The sequence below is a fragment of the Myotis brandtii genome, unplaced genomic scaffold (assembly GCF_000412655.1).
Source record: "Myotis brandtii unplaced genomic scaffold, ASM41265v1 scaffold668, whole genome shotgun sequence".
Taxonomy (NCBI): Eukaryota; Metazoa; Chordata; class Mammalia; order Chiroptera; family Vespertilionidae; genus Myotis; species Myotis brandtii.
The window spans coordinates 4,870,201-4,888,779 of NW_005370597.1; the positions used below are offsets into that span (position 1 = coordinate 4,870,201).

General features: G+C 41.8%; 1 protein-coding gene across 1 annotated transcript in view; it reads left to right on the forward strand.

Annotated features, from left to right (window-relative positions):
- Nucleotides 1-18,579, forward strand: part of ARHGAP26 (Rho GTPase activating protein 26) — a 409,256-nt gene that overhangs the window by 325,767 nt on the left and 64,910 nt on the right. The window contains exon 20 of the mRNA XM_014529049.1: nucleotides 8,006-8,159. Within this exon, the coding sequence (XP_014384535.1) occupies nucleotides 8,006-8,159 (154 nt within the window). The remainder of the gene's footprint in view (nucleotides 1-8,005; nucleotides 8,160-18,579) is intronic.

Genomic DNA, 18,579 nt, shown 5'->3' on the forward strand with positions numbered 1-18,579 from the left:
GTGACTCTGTGCCAAAGCTTCCAGCCTCAGATTGTCAGCTGCCTCCCTCTTCCTGGAGAGGAGGCTCCTGAGGGTCACCTTGCCAGGTTTTTCAACTGTGCTGCCAGACGAAGGGTAGCAAAGGATATTAGTGTTTAATCTCTAAGTTTCCATGCAGATACACCACAAAGCAGACATTGCACTGGTATATCGAGGTGAAAGGCACTGATAAGCAAACTGTACTTTTAGTTTTCTGAACAAATGTAGAAGGTAGAGCCCGGGATTAGAGGAAACAAGCAACCAGGTCTCATACCTTTTAGATTTCTTCTAAGAAGTTGCAAGGTGACATTTATCACTTATGTTGTCCCAGATTTTTAGTATATCCACCAAGGTGTGGAAATATATTGCTTGGAATACTGGTTCTTATTCTTAGGTGTGCATTTGAATCATGTAAGGAGCTTGTTAAAAATACAGGTGGCTGGTTTCTCTCTGGTACATTCTGAATCAGGTCTTGGCTCTGCAGCTCAGGCATTTGTATTTTAAAAGCTCCCGGGCAGTGCTGAAGACAGCTACAGTGAAGAAGCACTGGCTTGAGAGAGGGGGCACCATCTTGGTTTCTTGTCTTCTGTCATTATCAGAACATCTCTCTGTCTGTCAGGATTGGGGGCAGTGGTGTGGTGATTGATAGTAGGAGCTCTGTGCCCACCGGCACTGTTTCTGTGCTATCTTGACTCTGAGACCTGGAGTACATTACTTTTCCTGGTCCGAACCGCCATTTTTCTCATCTGTAAAATCCATCACTAGTAATAGCTTTCTTGGAGGGAAATTACCGTGATTAAGTGAAACAGTGCATGTACAGTACTTGACACTGGGCCTAGAACATAGTAAGCACCTAATAAACATTAGCTACGATTACGATGATTATCATCAAGCTATAGCTTTCCCTTACATTTGACTAAGTATCCCCTTCCCCCCCCCCCCTCCCCTGGAGGTGCAGATTCCCCAGGAGAGGCCCGTGCAGAAGGGTAATGCAATCTCCCTGGCTCAGCCAGAGCCCCTTTGATGCTTGAGTGCAAATACATCAGCAGCCTGGGATGAGTTGTGCAGTGTTGATGGGGGTGGGAATGGATTCTTGGGCTTTGTTTTTCAGGGATCATGTTAACTAGTTGCTGGGATTATAGTTCTGATTAATTCTTTTAGTTCAGTTAATTCTTCCTGGACCCTGTCCCAGACAGGCCCAGTGAGAGGTTGAGAACTTAGCTCATATACTTCTCATGTGTGTCTTCCTCGTTGAAAAATCACTGGGAATTCATACTATTCAAAGTCTTACGTAATGCCTTTCTCCGAGCAGGCAGGGCTGCAGCCTGTGCCTTTTCTCAGGCTGCCTCTGCAGGTGATGCGCGCTCTGGACACACCTGCTTGTCTTGGCAGATAACGTGCTTATCCACATGGGTTCCTATTGTCACACAGGCTCTAAGGTGTAATGTGGCTCTTGGCTTAATTATGTGTGGTTACCATGTGTGATTGAAAACCACATAGTTGATGCATCCATTAAAAAATGATGCTGTGGAAAACCCTTGGCAGGGAAGAAGTTCAAGACCAGTAAAGGAAAAAAGCACATGGTAGGCTCAGATCGCTGGCATTATCACTAAGTGAACAAAGTAGATAGCACATTAGTAGATGTGATATTATCCCACTTTGTTAAAAGAAAAAGTGTGTGTGTGTGTGTGTGTGTGTGTGTGTGTATGTTTCTATGTATAGAAAACCAACTGGATATTGACACACCAAAATATAGGTAGGGTATTTGTATTTCCTGTACTTTCTAAATTGAAGAAGATGCATATTTATTATGCATTGATTCATTTTACCTTATTAAAAACAAAACCTAATTATACATTTCAGTTACTATCTCAAACCCATTTTTCAATGTGTCATGGTATTAAAAATATGTAAATATATAATTGTCTTCTTTCTGATGAGCAGTAATATAAGTAGTCGATATGTGGACTCCCTCAGATATTGAGAGACCATAGGTTAAAGGGACAGTGTCTTGACTCAAAAGTAAGTTCTCAGGCAGAAAAGAGGACTAAGTTGTGAGTGGGAGAGTATCCATTTAACTCTCATTTTTCAACTCTCTGTTCAGCATTGATTAGAGGCTCATTCCTACACCTTGGTTTTTGAAATGCTCTTGTTTCAGGTCCTAGTATCCCCATTGTGCCTCATTGTCCCACTGCCTAAACCTTTCAGTCCTGGGTCAGACACAATGACTTCCCCATTCTCTCTTGAAATCCAGTGTTATTGGCATCCTTTCCCTTTGCAAAGTAAAGGGTTGTTCTGAGCGCCATGGGGAGAGAAATTCAGTCCACACAGGACCAAAATCAGTGGTGGTTTTTGCTGAAGACAACCTGCCACAGGTTGTAGCATCATGAACTGTGTCCTGTGGTCAAAACAATTGACCATGATTTGCATGCATCAACTCATTGTTTAGCCTATTCACAGCCCAAATTACATTGTAAGATTATTTTTTAAAACATTGCCCAAACTGTTTTCATGTGTACCAACACACTGCCCAAATTGCTTTTAAAGATTATTTTTATCATAGGGACTGAGGCTGGGTCAGCGTGAAATCAGACCACCTCAGAATTCGTGTGGCTTGGCACGCCACCAGTATCCAAAGCAAAGTTACAGGGAAACAAAATTGCTTCAGAAAGTGATTCCAAGCTTCCAGTGAACTTGGGTGTTTCCCAGAGGTGGTAAACTCAGAAATTGCAGTGCACTCATCATTTTTTATTGCAAAATTCATTAAGCTGCCACACTATTATCATCCTATCTTGTCAAGATGACACATTGCAGACCTCATTGCAAAACTTTAACAAGCCAGGAGAAAGTACACCTCTCTCCCCACCGCGCACAGGAAAGCCACTGGGTATTTTCCTTTTGCCTTAATATATTTTGCATAAACCCCTGGGTCTCTATAGAACTTCCCTCAGTCTGGCAACTCCCTTTCCTCCCTGTTTGATCATGTGGAGAGAGAGTTACCCTCTTCCGGCTCTGCGAGGCATCATGAGCTGCTGTTAAAAAAAAAAAAGTCAGCTTCCCCCTCCTTTTTGCCAGCAAGGCTCGGACATCCAGAAAGATGAGATGCTAGCCTGTATTCTGAAAGACCTCCATGCATGTTGGGAAATCTCCCCAAAGTGACCTCGAAGGTCTGTGTTTCATATTTCTTCTTCAGCTCTGTGCATCCAGTGGGCCAGACGTGTTCAGGCCTGCCGAGACGTGTGAATTTAGCTTGGCGCTGCGTGTGCGTTCCTGGCCTCGCCTCTGGGTTCTGTGGTAAACAGAGACCCTGCCTCTTGTGTGTGGTGGGTTGTCATTTAGAGCAAGCAGGAGACACTTGGTAAATATGGAAAGTGAAGTAGCTTAGCTCCCAGATTTCCATGGCAACCCCCAGAACAAGTACAATATCACCAAAATTACTCTGTGGCTTTCTTTTTTTAGTTGCAGTGATTTGGTTGCATACTCATGTTTTTCCGCTCCTGATTTATACAAAAAACATTGCCCCCTGTAACCAGGACTTTGTTTTTAAGGACATTAGCGGTCCCAGTCTGGACACACCTGAAAAATCCAGTCATACAGAACTGCCTTTTTCTGTTCTAGGAGAACACATTTTGATTGTTTATTGTGGCCTTGTATTTATTATTTAGCTTACACGTACTCGTGGAGCTTTAGCAGACACTATGCACAGACTAAGCAGGAATGGATGAGCCGATGCTGACCGCACGAGTCACTGTGACGGATGCCGGATGTTTTCTGCTTGGGCACATGTGCCCCAGCCCTTGAGTAGTTTGTATTTTTAAGGACCAGCTCCACATCCAGTTTGTCACTCCTTGTAGAACATATGTTCCTGAAACCATCCAATACATTACTCATAGATGTTTACAATTGTTTGAAGATTGCTTTTATCATTTCCTAATTTCTGAGCTCTTGTTTTCAGTGATTACTATGAAGAGAGATTCTTGTTGACAAACATATTTGAGGAAGGCAAGCATTTTCACTGAATTCCACCAGTTTAGGAATACTCCTGACTTGTGGGCATTCTTTCTCTCTTGGTCATTTAAATGGTTCTCTGTGATCTTGTTGATTTGACTCATAACCGGTTGTTGTTTTTCTTTTTCAGTCCAGTAGTTTATAATTTTTTCCTTCATTAATGTAATTGCCATCAGTCCTTCTTATATGTACCTTCTTACGAAGATGCAGAGTTGGTGTGAATCATCAGTGGCTCCAAGTCCAGCTGTCTCTCGTATTTGAATGATTTGGTTTATTTTATTTTTACTTTTTAGGCTGCCTATTCTCATCATGTTTTTCTGTCAGGAGCAAGGACTCATTTGTCCACCTGACAAAAATCCTCCTGTTTTGAGTGACATTACTGAATCATTTTCTCTTTATTTTTTAATTCATTTCAAATGCTTAAGAACTAGTCTCTCCAGAGCAGTGATCGCCAAACTTTCAGACCTCACGGACCACCAGTGGTCTGCGGACCACTGGTTGGCGACCGCTGCTCTAGATTTTGCCACAACTACTAAGACATTTGATTTGCTGTTGCTCTTCTCACTCCCCCATCTCTGGAATAATCTTCACCTTCTTGCTCACCCTCAGTAAGACTTGTCAGCATTTCATCTGAGAAGTATCCACTAGGAGTTCCCAGTCTTACTAGCTGAGGTCTTGCATCCAATGAAACTGTGATGGTCGGGTAGTCAGAGTGCCAGATTTCCAGTTTTCCTTATCACATGGCTCACCCAGGTAGACCAATAAAGAGGATGCCTTTTAGGGTGCATAGTTGGCTGTCTTGGCTATAAAACTATGAAATCTTATGATTAATTATATTTTGTTCTCTTCTTGAACAATGAATTCCTTTCCCTGACCTTTTGCGTTTGTTGTTGTTTTGTTTTAGGTTATGACATATGTGAAAGATTCTAGATATCTTAATATAAGCCCAAATAGAACCTAAAAAAGAATTTATTTTTTAGAAAAAGAATTCTAATGTCCTTCAGTAAATGGAATGCTAGAAATCCCCAAGTTCAGTTTGGGTGTAGCCACCTGTTTTATTCTATTGACTTTCCTAGCCCAGGGAGGGTCACGTTCTCATTTTCTACCCCATCCTCATTCCCTTGTGAGTTTAATTCAGGCAAATACCATGTTTCATATGCTACAGCCTTTCCCATTAGGTCATGGAGAACCCCAGTCTATTAAACTAATAGGAGATGTGTTCTTAAAATCTTTATCTAAGTCTAGTTTTCAGAATGAAATCTTTTTATGAGCATTAGGATTCTGATAAAATATTTTATTTTATAAAGCAAAGCATCTTTATATAATGTTTTTTTTCAATTGTGATTTAAAAGTGTTATCTGTCAGATATCCAATCTTAGGTTGCTCATAGTCTACCAAATAAGGTAAACATATGATTAAGTAGATATATGCAAGTTAATAAATATACCAGTAGGCATCTGAATAAAATACCAAGGAATTAATTTAAGAGTCTGCTAACTGGGTACCATGTTTGCTACTCAGTAGATACTCATTAAACATTCATTGAATACATAAAAATTGAAGAAGGTTTCATTTCAAATACTCCTTTTCTAATGGATAGTAAGGCAGAAAAAAATCCTGATAATATTGTAGAAAAACTAATATACTTTTAGCAAGATACTGTTTTTAATTTATAGAATTACAACCTTCTCATGGATAAGTAAATAAAATCACAAGAAAAATATGAGCTACAGCTATATTCTTCTGTTTCATCAGAGAATATGTCATCCAAACTTGGCCTCAAACTAGAATTCATAAAACTATTAATCTCTCCTCCTGTATAAAGCAGAAAATGTCTCTATTGAACCCCAAAGAAGTATCATATTCCCCTTTTTTTATATGGTGGTCTTGGGCTCCTCACAGTCTTGCAGGACTTGATATGAGTACTTTGTGCAAAGGAAATTTTTACTTATACTGAATCATACTGATAAGTGGCATAACCATTCCTTAGATGATCCCCTAATTATGTCATTTTAGAGTTGTTTTTCTTCTCAGTAGCAGGTTCCCATTTGCAGGCCTTATTAGTCTGCCTACATCTTAGTTCAATGTAACTCTTTTGGTTTCTCTTTCTTCATTGTTGCTTCCGTTTGGAATTTAAGCTCTTAAAATATGAACAGTTCTAAATCTCTGGAATCAACTTAATAATCTACTTTTTTCAAAATCTACTTAGAGTTAAGCAATCTCCCAATAGCTTCATGGTGTTTCTTTAAGTCTCCTGTAGGGCTTTAAATATGATATTGAAAATTTGCCAAGCTATTAGGGGGTCATTGGGTATTGTGTGTGTGTGTGTGTGTGTGTGTGTGTGTGTGTGTGTGTGTGTATGTGTAATGTGAATATTAATCTAACATCATTTCATAAGCATAATATCCTTTTACGACATGGCTAGTGTAAGGGAAGAAGTATTTTTATCATGACATCACCCCCTTTATCGGCTAAAGACACCGGAGTTCAAATGTCCACCTCTAAACTACCATGTCAGTGAGCCTAGTCTGTCTCCTTAGGGATATGGTACACATCTGGCTCATTTCACAACAGTCCAGTGAAGATTGACCCAGATATATTTCTTGATAAGTGAATCGATTGCGCAAAACATCAGTTGATTTCAAAACATCATATTGATTTCAATATGGCGTATCTGTTGGTAATATGGGACAAAAATGACATTCTAAATCCCCTGTTTTGCTATAGCAGTGGTACCTGTGTCATTTAGCTAAATCACAGCAAAAATGTTTTCTTCAGGTTGTGGTTCCAAGTTTTTAAAGAGGGGAAGAAGCAGAACATTCATTTCTTTGCCCTGGTTGGTTTGCTCAGTGGTGAGAGCGTGGGCCTGGGGACTGAAGGGTTCCGGGTTCAATTCCAGTCAAGGGCACTACCTCAGTTGCAGGCTTGATGCCCAACCCTGGTCTCGACACATGCCGGAAGCAACTAATTGCTGTGTCTCTCTCACATCCATGTTTCTCTTTCTCCCCCCTCCCCCTCCACTCTCTCTAAAAATCAATGAAAACAATATCCTTGGGTGAGGATTAACCAAAAAGAAAGTTCTTTTCTTTGAGCAATGTCTGATGTTTACAAAACACATTCTTGCAAATGATCCCACTTGATCCACAGGACAGCTCACTCTCCCCATTTGTATAGATGCATTAGCCAAGAAACAGAGTGTGAGTGAAAATTGCCCGAGGCCATACTACCAGTCAGGGGTGGAGCCTTGAAGACAACTCAGGTTTCTCCCTCCTGGCCTGGTAATATACTCCAAGCATTAATATGAGTGCTTGGACCCTGGACTCAGTTTTTTATATGCAAACTACTCTGTAGCCCTTACACATCTTTTTATCAAAGAACTAACTTGAAGCTAAACATCGATTGCATAGAGCTACAGCAACCCAGAGGGTATGTGTAGGGAGCATCAGGAATTTAGATTACAGAGTCATAAGGAAGTAGATGGCCAAATAGTAGATGTTTATGGTTACTTGCTATAGAATCAAAGGTAGGATGTGGTCTGTGCAATTTAGACAACATTGGGGCAGGAGTGTTTGAATAAAAGGTGAATGTCACAGAAACCAAGAGGATCTGGTTGAACACCAAGGGCTATGAAGGCTGCTCTGTGCTCTGACCATCTGTCAGTCAAAATAAGACACAACTTATGGTGCAGTGGTAGGGCTACTCTTAGGAAAAAGGCTGGTCAAATTAAAGGGGAGGGCAGGGAGGAGGTATGTCCTATCAAGCTAAGGAGGGGTTTTACTCTAAAATTTCAGGTGACCTATTCCTCTTTGATTCCTTTCCCACTTGTAATTCACATCCTTTCCTATGTCCCATGTTTAGTTTCACTGGCCCAGAGATCTCAATCCAATTTCAGTATTTGTAAATTTTTATATATGTGATAACAGACTACCCCTATAAAATAATATTAATATGGGGCTTGTGGCCTTTCGTTTTTCCCCAGAGGAACAAAGAAACAGCATCATTAACTCCAGCTTGGAATCTGTCGTCTCATCAAATGCAAACAGCATCCTTAATTCTAGCAGCAGCTTACAGCCCAACATGAATTCCAGTGACCCAGACCTGGATGTGCTCAAACCCACCCGGCCCAACTCACTGTAAGTATGTTTGCTTGCCTGCCATAGCAGGCCCTCGGTCAGCAATTCTGCTGAGAATTTGCTCTCAGGCCCAGTCTGACTTTGAGCATTGTCCTATGAATGTTATTTAAATTTCCCTAAACTTGGAGCTTGGCTAGTTTGTTATGGGTTAATCATTATTCACAACATACTGCTTCTTGGCCTTGGTGATCTGTGATTTACCATCCTGCTGAGATGGCTTTGGTGATGGCTATTGCTCTTGCCTGTGCTGGCTGCTGGGCATGAAAAGCAATTCCTTTTGATTTTATGAACATCCCGGCACTGTAGTAGCTCAGTAGATCACAGCCAGGTCTGTTTCTTTCATTCATGTTGTCTTGGTTTCCCTCCTCCCTGACTGTGTTGACAATGTTCAGTTCCAGAAAAAAGCCCCCCAGTAGCCCTTTGAGTCTTCAGCTCCTCCAACCTTAGTGTGACTGTGATCACATACAGAGGCTATAAAAGAGAAGCACCATTGTTGCTTCACTCTTGGGTTTCAAGTACCCGTAGCCAACACAGGCAGTTTTGGGGCTGCTTGTCCAAACCTCCACGGAAATTGGATGTACTCTGTTAGGGCCAGAAAGTCCTCCCTTGTGGTTTCATCCCACATTGCTTAGCATGCTTCCTCAGACCACCCCATAAATCGTGTCAACCGGAGCCTTTGCGGAAAGAATGTGAGGCCATGACCAGAACAGCTGGACTTTGAGGCTGCAGTTGTATAAGACTCGGGAAAAGCAGAGTTGACTTTGCCTTTCTCTAGTGAAAATAGTTTGTGGTTCAGCCACAGATTGCTCTCAGGCAGTTGTTTTACATGTTGAGGCGTCGGGATAGCAGAGCCTTTTCCTGCCCCTCTCTAGGCTAAGGTTGTGTGCATGAAAGCACCTTAGCATTCTATCTCATTAAGATAGCTACAGATGTGCAAAATGGGTCCAACAATTTTTGCCTTAGAAGGGACTAAGGTACATTAAGGTTTGGGAGGAAAAATGACTCTAAAGTGGACTTAAGAGGTAATTATATAGAAAACACAACAACAGTATAGGATGAAATCATACATTGAGAAAGTCAGGTCTCATTTTAGGTATGGCTTTAAATCCTACCTTGATATTCAGGAAGTTAAATGACTTACCTATTTTTTGGTAATATGTTTGTTCACTAAGAAGTGAACCAGTGCCTTAAGAGCTCAAAATAATTTAACGTGTTCAGGTTATGGGCAGTGAGTTTCTCTGGCTCCCCATGGCCAGACTGAATGTCTCAGGTGCTCCTAGCCATTAAGGAGATTCTTGTTCCCCACTGCACCCCCATTTTGTTTAATCTCTGTACCTACCAGTTGCTGAGGTTATTTGTTGCTCAGCATGAGCAAAGTTGAATTTCTAGCCCAGGTTGCTTTATATCTTCTGATTCTAGCTGTCGTACCAACTAGTTTTCTTTAATCTTTGTTTTCAGCAGCTAAGGGCTGGGAGCCCCCTGAGTCACTGCTGAGTACAGTGTGTCCAAAGAGGCTGCTTGAGCAGCTAAGTAGAAAGGGGTTGTCTTTTAAACAGGTCCTGGAAGAGGGGGCTTAGGCTTTTTATTTTTAATTGTCTAGTGATTTGTTTTACATAAAACACTGCGGGGTGACTCAATCCATTTCACACCATACAAGGGGCTGTTCCCTACATGCTGCAGATTTGGGGGGAGGGGCTTTCCCAGGGAAGGGAAGGTGATGCCAGGAACAGTTCTACCTTTATTCTTGGGAGGGGGATTAGAGGTAGATGTATGGTGTTTCTAGCAGGACTGTGGTCCTGCTGAGCTCAGGGAAGTTCTGACTGACACCTGTGAGTCTTGAGCTCAAGGCAGACTGTTCCGGAGGCAGGAGTGCTGATCCCAGCGCAGACACCAGAGTTTGCCACGCCCCAAACACGGGCCAGGCACAGGTCCTGCAAGCTTTGCAGTAGGTTCAGTGACCATTTCTGTCACTCAGGGCAGTGAGATGCTGTGGCTCCCATTGTTTTCTGCGTGGAATTTGCCTGAGTGGCCATGGATACAGGCTGGGTAGTCCTGGCAAACAGAAGTCACAGTATGTTCCCTGAGAAAATTGATTCTGTGAAGTCTGTCGGCACACTGTGCCATGGTGATTGGGCTCAGTTGAAGCCAACTGAGACCGGTGGGTCTCAGCCTCCGTTCTGGACCCTTTCATTCCCTTCAGCAGTGTTCACTTTGAAGTTCACAGAGAGCCTTGAATGGGAACACTTAATGATGCCGATGAAAACAAAACACAGAATCAAGGGTGGTGGATTACCATTAGCTTGTTTGACTATTAATTGAGCATAAGGTGGGGAACTAGTCACCAGAAAACGGTCTGTTCTTTTTATTTTATTCATTTGTTTTTCATTATTTTCATAATGACTGGAACGATCACTGTGACCGTGTAACAATCATAATGAAAGAAACACATTGTGACTCAGCACCCTTTGGTACTTCAGAGACTACATTTTGCTGTCTCATTGGTAAATCTTTGCTAATTCTCCAAGGAGATCAGGCCCCTCTTGTTTGTGTGGGCATAGTGCTAAGTCAGGCATCAAAATTAGAGATGCCACCATTCTAGCCATGCCAGGGCAAGACCGCGGGGTTTAAATCTTTGGCAGGTCCTCCTGAAGATCAAAGGATACTTGGTAAGCCAGGACAAAAGTCCAGCTAGTCCAAAATTGTCAGCAAGTATTCTCTCCTATTTTGTGCCCAAACCTATGCTAAGCTATCTTGGGTAAATGAAAAAAAAAGAGTTTACAGCCTGGCTAAGGAGGAAAGACAGTGGTATATGGCAGTGTTAATTGGGACTTGTAGCTTATAAGTGTGTTTAGAGTTCAACAACTATTAACTGAATATCTGATGAGTACACGCACCAGTCAGAGTATTGGGGAAGGTAGGGTAGACAAAATGTGAAGTAGGCCTTAGATAAGATTTTATGGGTGGATGAAGAACATTCCAGCCTGTGTGGGTCAACCCATGAACCAGGAGGTCACATGCCTGGGTTGAAGGCGCCATCCCCAGTGGGTGGGCATGCAGGAGGCAGCCGGTAGATGATTCTCTCTCATAATTGATGTTTCTATATCTCTCTCCCTCTCCCTTCCTGTCTCTGAAATCAATAATAATTTTTTTAAAAAGCATTCCAGGTAAGGGGTATGACAGAGGTAGAGATGATCCAAGATGGAAAAATAGCCTACAGACATGTGATGAGGGAGGGGCAACTTACTAGTTCCTTTCCTACCACTACCAGTATATGTCTATCCAACCTTTAAAATCAGGACACTTCTTACAAAAATCCAGATTTCGTAGACATCCACATGCAAAAGAAGAAGAAGAAGAAGAAGAATCTAGACCCAGACCTTACACCTCTCATAAAAATTAACTCAAATGGATCATAGACCTAAATATAAAACTATAAAATTTCTAGGAGACAGCATAAAAGAAAGTCTAGGTGACTTTGGGTTTGACAATGACTATTTAGATACAACACCAAAAGCATAATTTATTACATTAAAAATTGGTCAGTTGGACTTCCTGTAGGTTAAAAACTTCTGCTCTGCAAAAGACCCTATTAAGACAATGAAAAGCCAAGCCTCAGACTAGGAGAAAATATTTTCAGGGGAAAAAAACTAAGTAAACACAGAACAAAATAGAAATAGAGGTATGGATACTTGGAACAGACAGACAGCTGTCAGAGGGGAGGAAAGTTGGGGGGTTGGACAAAAGGTGAAGGGATTAAGCAAAAGCACACACATATAAAACACACACACACACATATACATATACATCATAGACACAGAAAACAGTGTGGTGATAGCCAGAGGGAAAGGGGGATGGAGAGTAGATGGAGGTGGGCAAACTGGGGAAAATGGGGATGGAGAGATTTGGCTTGGGATGATAGACACATGATAGACTGTGAAGATGATATTTTGTTGACTTGTAGACTTGAAACCTGTATGATTTTGTGAACCAATGTTACCCAATAAATTCAAATAAAAATCAATAAAATAAAAAGTAAATGACGGTAAACAAATTTGATAAAGGACCAGTTTCCAAAATACACAAAGCACTCTTAAAATTCAACAATAAGTAAACAAACAACCCAATTAAAAACTGGGCAAAATATCTAGATCAGTGGTTCTTAACCTTCCTAATGCCGCGACCCTTTAATACAGTTCCTCATGTTGTGGTGACCCCCAATTTTATTGTTACAAATTGAACATAATTAAAGCATAGTGATTAATCACAAAAACAATATGTAATTATATATGTGTTTTCCGATGGTGTTAGGCGACCCCTCTTAAAGGGTCATTCGACCCCCAGAGGGGTCGCGACCCACAGGTTGAGAACCGCTGATCTAGATAGACACCTCACCAAAGAAGACACACAGATGCAAATAAGCATATGAAAAGACGCTCAACATCTTGTTTCATTAGCGAATTCCAAGTTAAAACAATGATATATCACTACACACCTATTACAGTGGCTAAAATCCAAAACACTGACATCAAATGCCAGTGAGGATGTGGAGAAACAAGAACTCTCATGCATTGAAATGGGAATGCACAAGGAGACAGCCACTTGGAAAGATAATTTGGCAGTTTCATACAAAACTAAACATAGACTTATCACATGACCAATCTAGCAATCACACTCTTAGGTGTTTACCCAAATGAGTTGAAAATTGATGTCCACATAAACACCTGCCCACAAATGTTTAAAGCAGCTTTATTCAGAATTGCCAAAACTTGGAGGCAACCAAGATGTCCTTCATTAGGTGAATAAATAAACAAGTTGTGGTACATCCAGACAATGGAATATTATTTAGTGATTAGAGAACTGAGCTTTCAAGTCATGAGAAGACATGGATGAACCTTAAATTTATATTACTAAATGAAAGAAGCCACTGTAAAAAGAGTACAACATGGTATGATGCCAACTATATGACATTCTGGAAAAGCAAAACTATAGAGTCAGTAAAACGATTCTGGATAGTAGATACAAAACATTATGCATTTACCAAAACTCATAAAACCTGTAGAACCCAAGGAGCAAATCCCCATGTTGTAAACTATGAACTTTAATGAATAATAATGTATCAATGTTGGTTCATTGATTTTAACAAATGTACCACACTAATGAAAGATGTTAATAATAAGGGAAATTTAGGCAGTGGGTAGAGGAAAATGGAAACTGTTATTTTGAGCAGTTTTTCTGTAAACTTAAAACTGCTCAAAAAAATAAAGTCTATTTATATATTTTTTTAAAAATCTAGATTTCTAGCTTCTTTTCAAAAATTATAAAATTTGGCCACACTGAACCCATACATTACTTGGTAACAGATGATGCTCTTCGGTCCCTATCTTCTCACAGTTGGCCTTTTATATCTTCTGCCTGCTGGCCTGGGATAGAGTAAATATGGCCAAAGAATCTTAGCAGCCCTTCCCATTAGGAGGAAGAGTCTTTGAATCTAGGCTGGCCTTTACCCTCAGACTTATTTGGCCAATAGATTATGGTAGAAGTAACATCATGTGATTTTCATGCCTAGGCCACAAGGCTTTGTAGTTTCCCTTCTCATCCTTTTGGTAGCCAGCTGCCATGTAAAACAGTTCTGTCTAGCCCAGCCGTGGGCAAACAACGGCCCGCGGGCCGGATCCGGCCGTTTTGAAAGTAATAAAACTAAAAAAAAAAAAAAGACCGTACCCTTTTATGTAATGATGTTTACTTTGAATTTATATTAGTTCACACAAACACTCCATCCATGCTTTTGTTCCGGCCCTCCGGTCCAGTTTAAGAACCCATTGTGGCCCTCGAGTCAAAAAGTTTGCCCACCCCTGGTCTAGCCTCTAAGAGAAAAGTCCAGCTGCCCCAGCCTAGCCAACACACATGCCAACAGTCAGTTGAAAGCAGCCACATTAGTGAGTCCTGGAAGGACCAACAGAAAAGCTGCCCAATCAACCCACAGATTCATGAGAAATAATACCTTGTGGCTGTGTTAAATCACTGAATTTGGGCCAATTTAATTCAACAATAATTAACTGACACAAGCCCTATGAGTTTGTGACCTTGGAGTCAAGGGCAACTAACTACCTTGGAATGGGGCTGGGCTGCCTGGGTAAGTTAGAAAAGGATGGAAGGGTCTTACTGTAGGGTAGTGGCAGCATGAAGACAATTTTTAGGATCTTCTTTGAAAGAAAATGACTCATACATCAAGATTCTAAGGAGTTAAGAAACAAAACAAAACTCATAGGTAATGGTTGAAGCAATGAGAAAGATAGCTCAAACACTGACATGGAAAGCAGGAAACGCTAGGTAATCTTGCCACTAACATCGACTAGCCAGTGCCAGCCCCTGGCCCTGAGCGTGCCCATCTCCTCACTCCCTGTGGAAGAATGGGGTTGACCTGTCTAAGAACAGAGCTTGTTCAATGGACTGCAGAAGGAAAAGTCACTCTCTCCTCTCACAATGAATAATAGAGTTGGCATTGTACCACTACCTTCTGGAAGACAGTGATTTTTAAGAAGGAAATAAAAGTCAGGGCCCATCCCACTGCCTAAGATACTGCAGTCATTCCTCCAAATTAAAAATGATTAGGTGAATGCTTTAGACCAGCGGTCACCAACCTTTCGGACCTCACAGACAACAAGTGGTCCACAGACCACCGATTGGCGACCGCTGCTCCAAAGGTTTCCTTAAACCAGCGGTCACCAACCTTTCGGACCTCACGGACCAACCGTGGTCTGTGGACCACCGGTTGGCAACCGCTGCTTTAGATCACTGGGGTAGAGATGGAGGGGCTTGTTAAGATGGAAAGAAGATTAGAAGATAGAGGAATCATTACAGCAATGGGGGTGGGGGGAATCAAGTTGAAGTTCTCCCTTCTCAGTGGTCCCTACTCCTAAAAAATAACTCACTACCCAGTAGCCCCATAAATGAAATGAATTTTTCTCCTCTTTTCCACTTAGCACACACATACATGCATTTCCAAGTTATTTCTGGTGACCTAAAAGATGTGTGCATGCCAAGCGCCTTCAAATTCTGCCAGAGTCAACCGTCCTCTCCCATCTTAGTGGCCAGTGAGAGGCGAAAGCACAGCCCCTGGAATTCAGAGGATAAACAAGGCCTGCTTCCAGGCCGACTTGTTTCTCTGAGGCGCTGTTGGCTCCTCCTGATTTTGATGCAACTGCTCTCAGATGAAATCTGGGGAAAACTTGCCATCAGAGATACCTCTAAAATTTTACTTGCGTTTTACTTAAAATTCAGTCATTATTCACTTAACAAATATAATTTGAACACCTACTGTGTGCCAGATATTAGTCTGAGTGCTAAAGATACAGTGATTTTTAAAAATTAGGGTTTCTTCTCTCATTGATATTATATTCTAGAGGTAAATCTCTATCCAATATATCAGATGTTTCATTCTTTATGGAAAACTAATGTAGAGTAAAGGAGGTATGGATTTGTAGGGGGAGGAAGCAAGTTACTTTAGTTCTTTGTGGCTCAGTTTCCTCATCTGTAAAATAGGCTAATCATACCCTCCTCAAAAAGGTGTGACAGTTAAATGAGATCATTCTTTGTCTCATTTACATGTTTGTCACCATGAATGTCAGTCAGTATTATTTAGGAGGGCCTCCACACAGTGCCCTTTCTCTCTTTCTACTCCCTCAGCCCTGATATGTATTTTTTGTGTGTAGACAGATGTCCTCACCTATCCCTACTACTTCCCACCTTGAATCTGAGACCAGAGCAGTCAGTCCAGCCCTTGAGTTATCAGTGAAAAGAAGGAACTTCTATATAGGCAGGTGCTGCACCACCTTAAACAAAGACCAGATTGGGTAGGCACACCTATTCCTGAAAACTTTGGAAACCTCCAGATCCCATGGATACTTGATGAGCTTTATGCATAGCTGTTATTTATTGAGGCCAAATGAAACACAAAATAAATAATATGCATTAGACAAGTGATAATTCATGGCATATTTTTAAACTAATTTTACCATCTAAGTGCCACTTTATGCCAAAACAGTTACATCCAAGCAGGCAGCTCTAATTTTACTACAGTGATCTTTCTTTGTCATCTTTGGAATGCCCGGATTTGAAAGAGGAAGCTTTCCTCTTTGTTTGAATCAGTGTTCTGTGGAGGAGGATCTTTCCTGTTGAGTTGAGGATTCTGTTTCTCACCGACCTCCAAGTAGAAAAGATTTCTTCCCACTTTTCCCAGAAAACTTGGTGGCATTCCCCACCTTGGGAAATAACTTGAGAGCATAATCATTTTCACAAGGAGTCAGTGGCCTTTTCTTGTTCCTCCTCAGCTCCGTGGTGGTTCCAGCCTGCTCATTCACGGTCCTTTCGTGGACAAACCCCCAAACACCCCTTTGACACCTAAGGTTCCTGGGGCCACCACGACCACACGGCATCTCCAAGTACCAGGGCACGTTCCCTTGCCATTTTTTCAGAGGTGGCCACTGATGTGAGCCGTATTCTTGTTTTCTGAGTGGCTTTCTGTCAGCTTTTCTGGTTCCCCAGCCAAGATCTTCCTCTCCAGTCAGGAGTCCAGCTGGCTCTCCTTGGTTGAGGGTGGGGATTCCTGCCTGGTGACCCATCCTATTTTTATTGGGTAAATGTGTTCGGTCACTAGTGGTTCTTTTTCACATAGAAATTGCTTGAGGCAGCCCACACACTTTATAACCCAGCAGGATTTTGTTCCCAAGCACCAGGGCTGCCAGTGGCGCTTGGATCTGTACAGCCTGTCAGCAGAGGGGGTGTGGGAGGAGGCGGGATGGGACACAGTTCCGGGGCTTAGCCACATCCCTGTTTTCCAGCACAGCGAAATCACAAATGGCAGAATGTTTTTCTTCACATGCATTATGTTCTTTCCCCCTTTACAAGCTAAAATCACATAAAGAGGCTGTATGTTTTTTCAAATTAATTAATCTTGCTAATATTCTACAATTCCCAAAATTTGCCATGGCACACACACTAGATGCTAAAAGCCTTGGAGTTGAATTAAACAAATGAATACATTTCATTCTGAATTTAGCTGCTCCCAAATGCCGCATGGCACTGGATTGTATGTGTATAGGTAGGTGTTAGGCATTTTAAATCTTGAATTTTTAATTGAGTCTTTGGGGAAAGAAAGAGGCTTAAGATTGTGTGTGGCTTTCAGCACCATTATGCCTGCAAGGGGACTTGGAGGGAACTCTAAAATGCTGTTTTTCTCGCTTAGGGTTAGATTTGAAGTTGTTTCTCTCTCTCTGTATATAAATAGGGGGAATCTTACTGGTAATTCAGATCCTAAATTGGGTAACTGAAAATCTTATTAGAGTTAAAGTACTGCCTTTTAAACCGTTTTAGTCAGTCTGGAAAGCAAATGCTTACTCAGCTGAGAACACATTTCTAGTTAGAAACGGCCTTGGGATCTTACTTTTAACCCCTCCTCTGCGTTAAGAATCTAAAAAACGAAGCAGGATCTACTGCCAGCTTCATTGGTCTCGCTGGTCAGGGTCTCAGCCCAGTGCAGTGCTTCTCAGGGTGTGTGCTCCTGGGACCAGAGTCGATGGCATCACCTGGGAGCCTGCTAGGTATACACATTCTCAGGCTCCACTCCAGACTTACAGTTCAACTGCTGCTCCGGAGGAGGAGCCCAGCCAGCACTGTTTTAACAAGCCCTGATTCTGACACGTGTTAAAGTCTATGGTCCGAGTGCAGCAGTTCTCAACCTGTGGGTCGCGACCCCTTTGGCCATTGAACGACCCTTTCACAGGGGTTGCCTAAGACCATCCTGCATATCAGATATTTACATTACGATTCATAACAGTAGTAACATTACAGTTATGAAGTAGCAACGAAAATAATTTTATGGTCGGGTCACAACATGAGGAACTGTATTTAAAGGGCCAGAAGGTTGAGAACCACTGTCCTAATGCATTAGAGTGATTGACTTCTACAAGAACAAAGTCAGGATTTGTCTCATTGTAAAGCCCCTGGCACTCTGATTGTGCCTGCAGTGATGATGGTAGTGTGGCTCAAGAACAACCTGCCCTTAGCCTTTGAGATTTGTCACAACTTATTGGGCTGAGGACTGATGGGTTTGCTTCTCAGGGGAACCCAGTTAGCTCACCAGTGCTGTACTTTGCAGCTCCCCAGGGAAACCAGCCAGCTGCTTTGCAAATGCATGCCTTGGGGTTACAAATAAGAGAGGGTTGGTGCATCAGTTAAGCAAGCCAGCAGATTTTTTTTTTTTATTCTCAAAACTATTTTGGGAGTGTTTTTTTTTAAATTAATAAATCTTTATTGTTCAGATTATTACAGATGTTCCTCTTTTTTCCCCCATAGCTCCCCTCCACCTGGTTCCCACCCCACCCCATGCCCTTACCCCCTGCCACTGTCCTCATCCATAGGT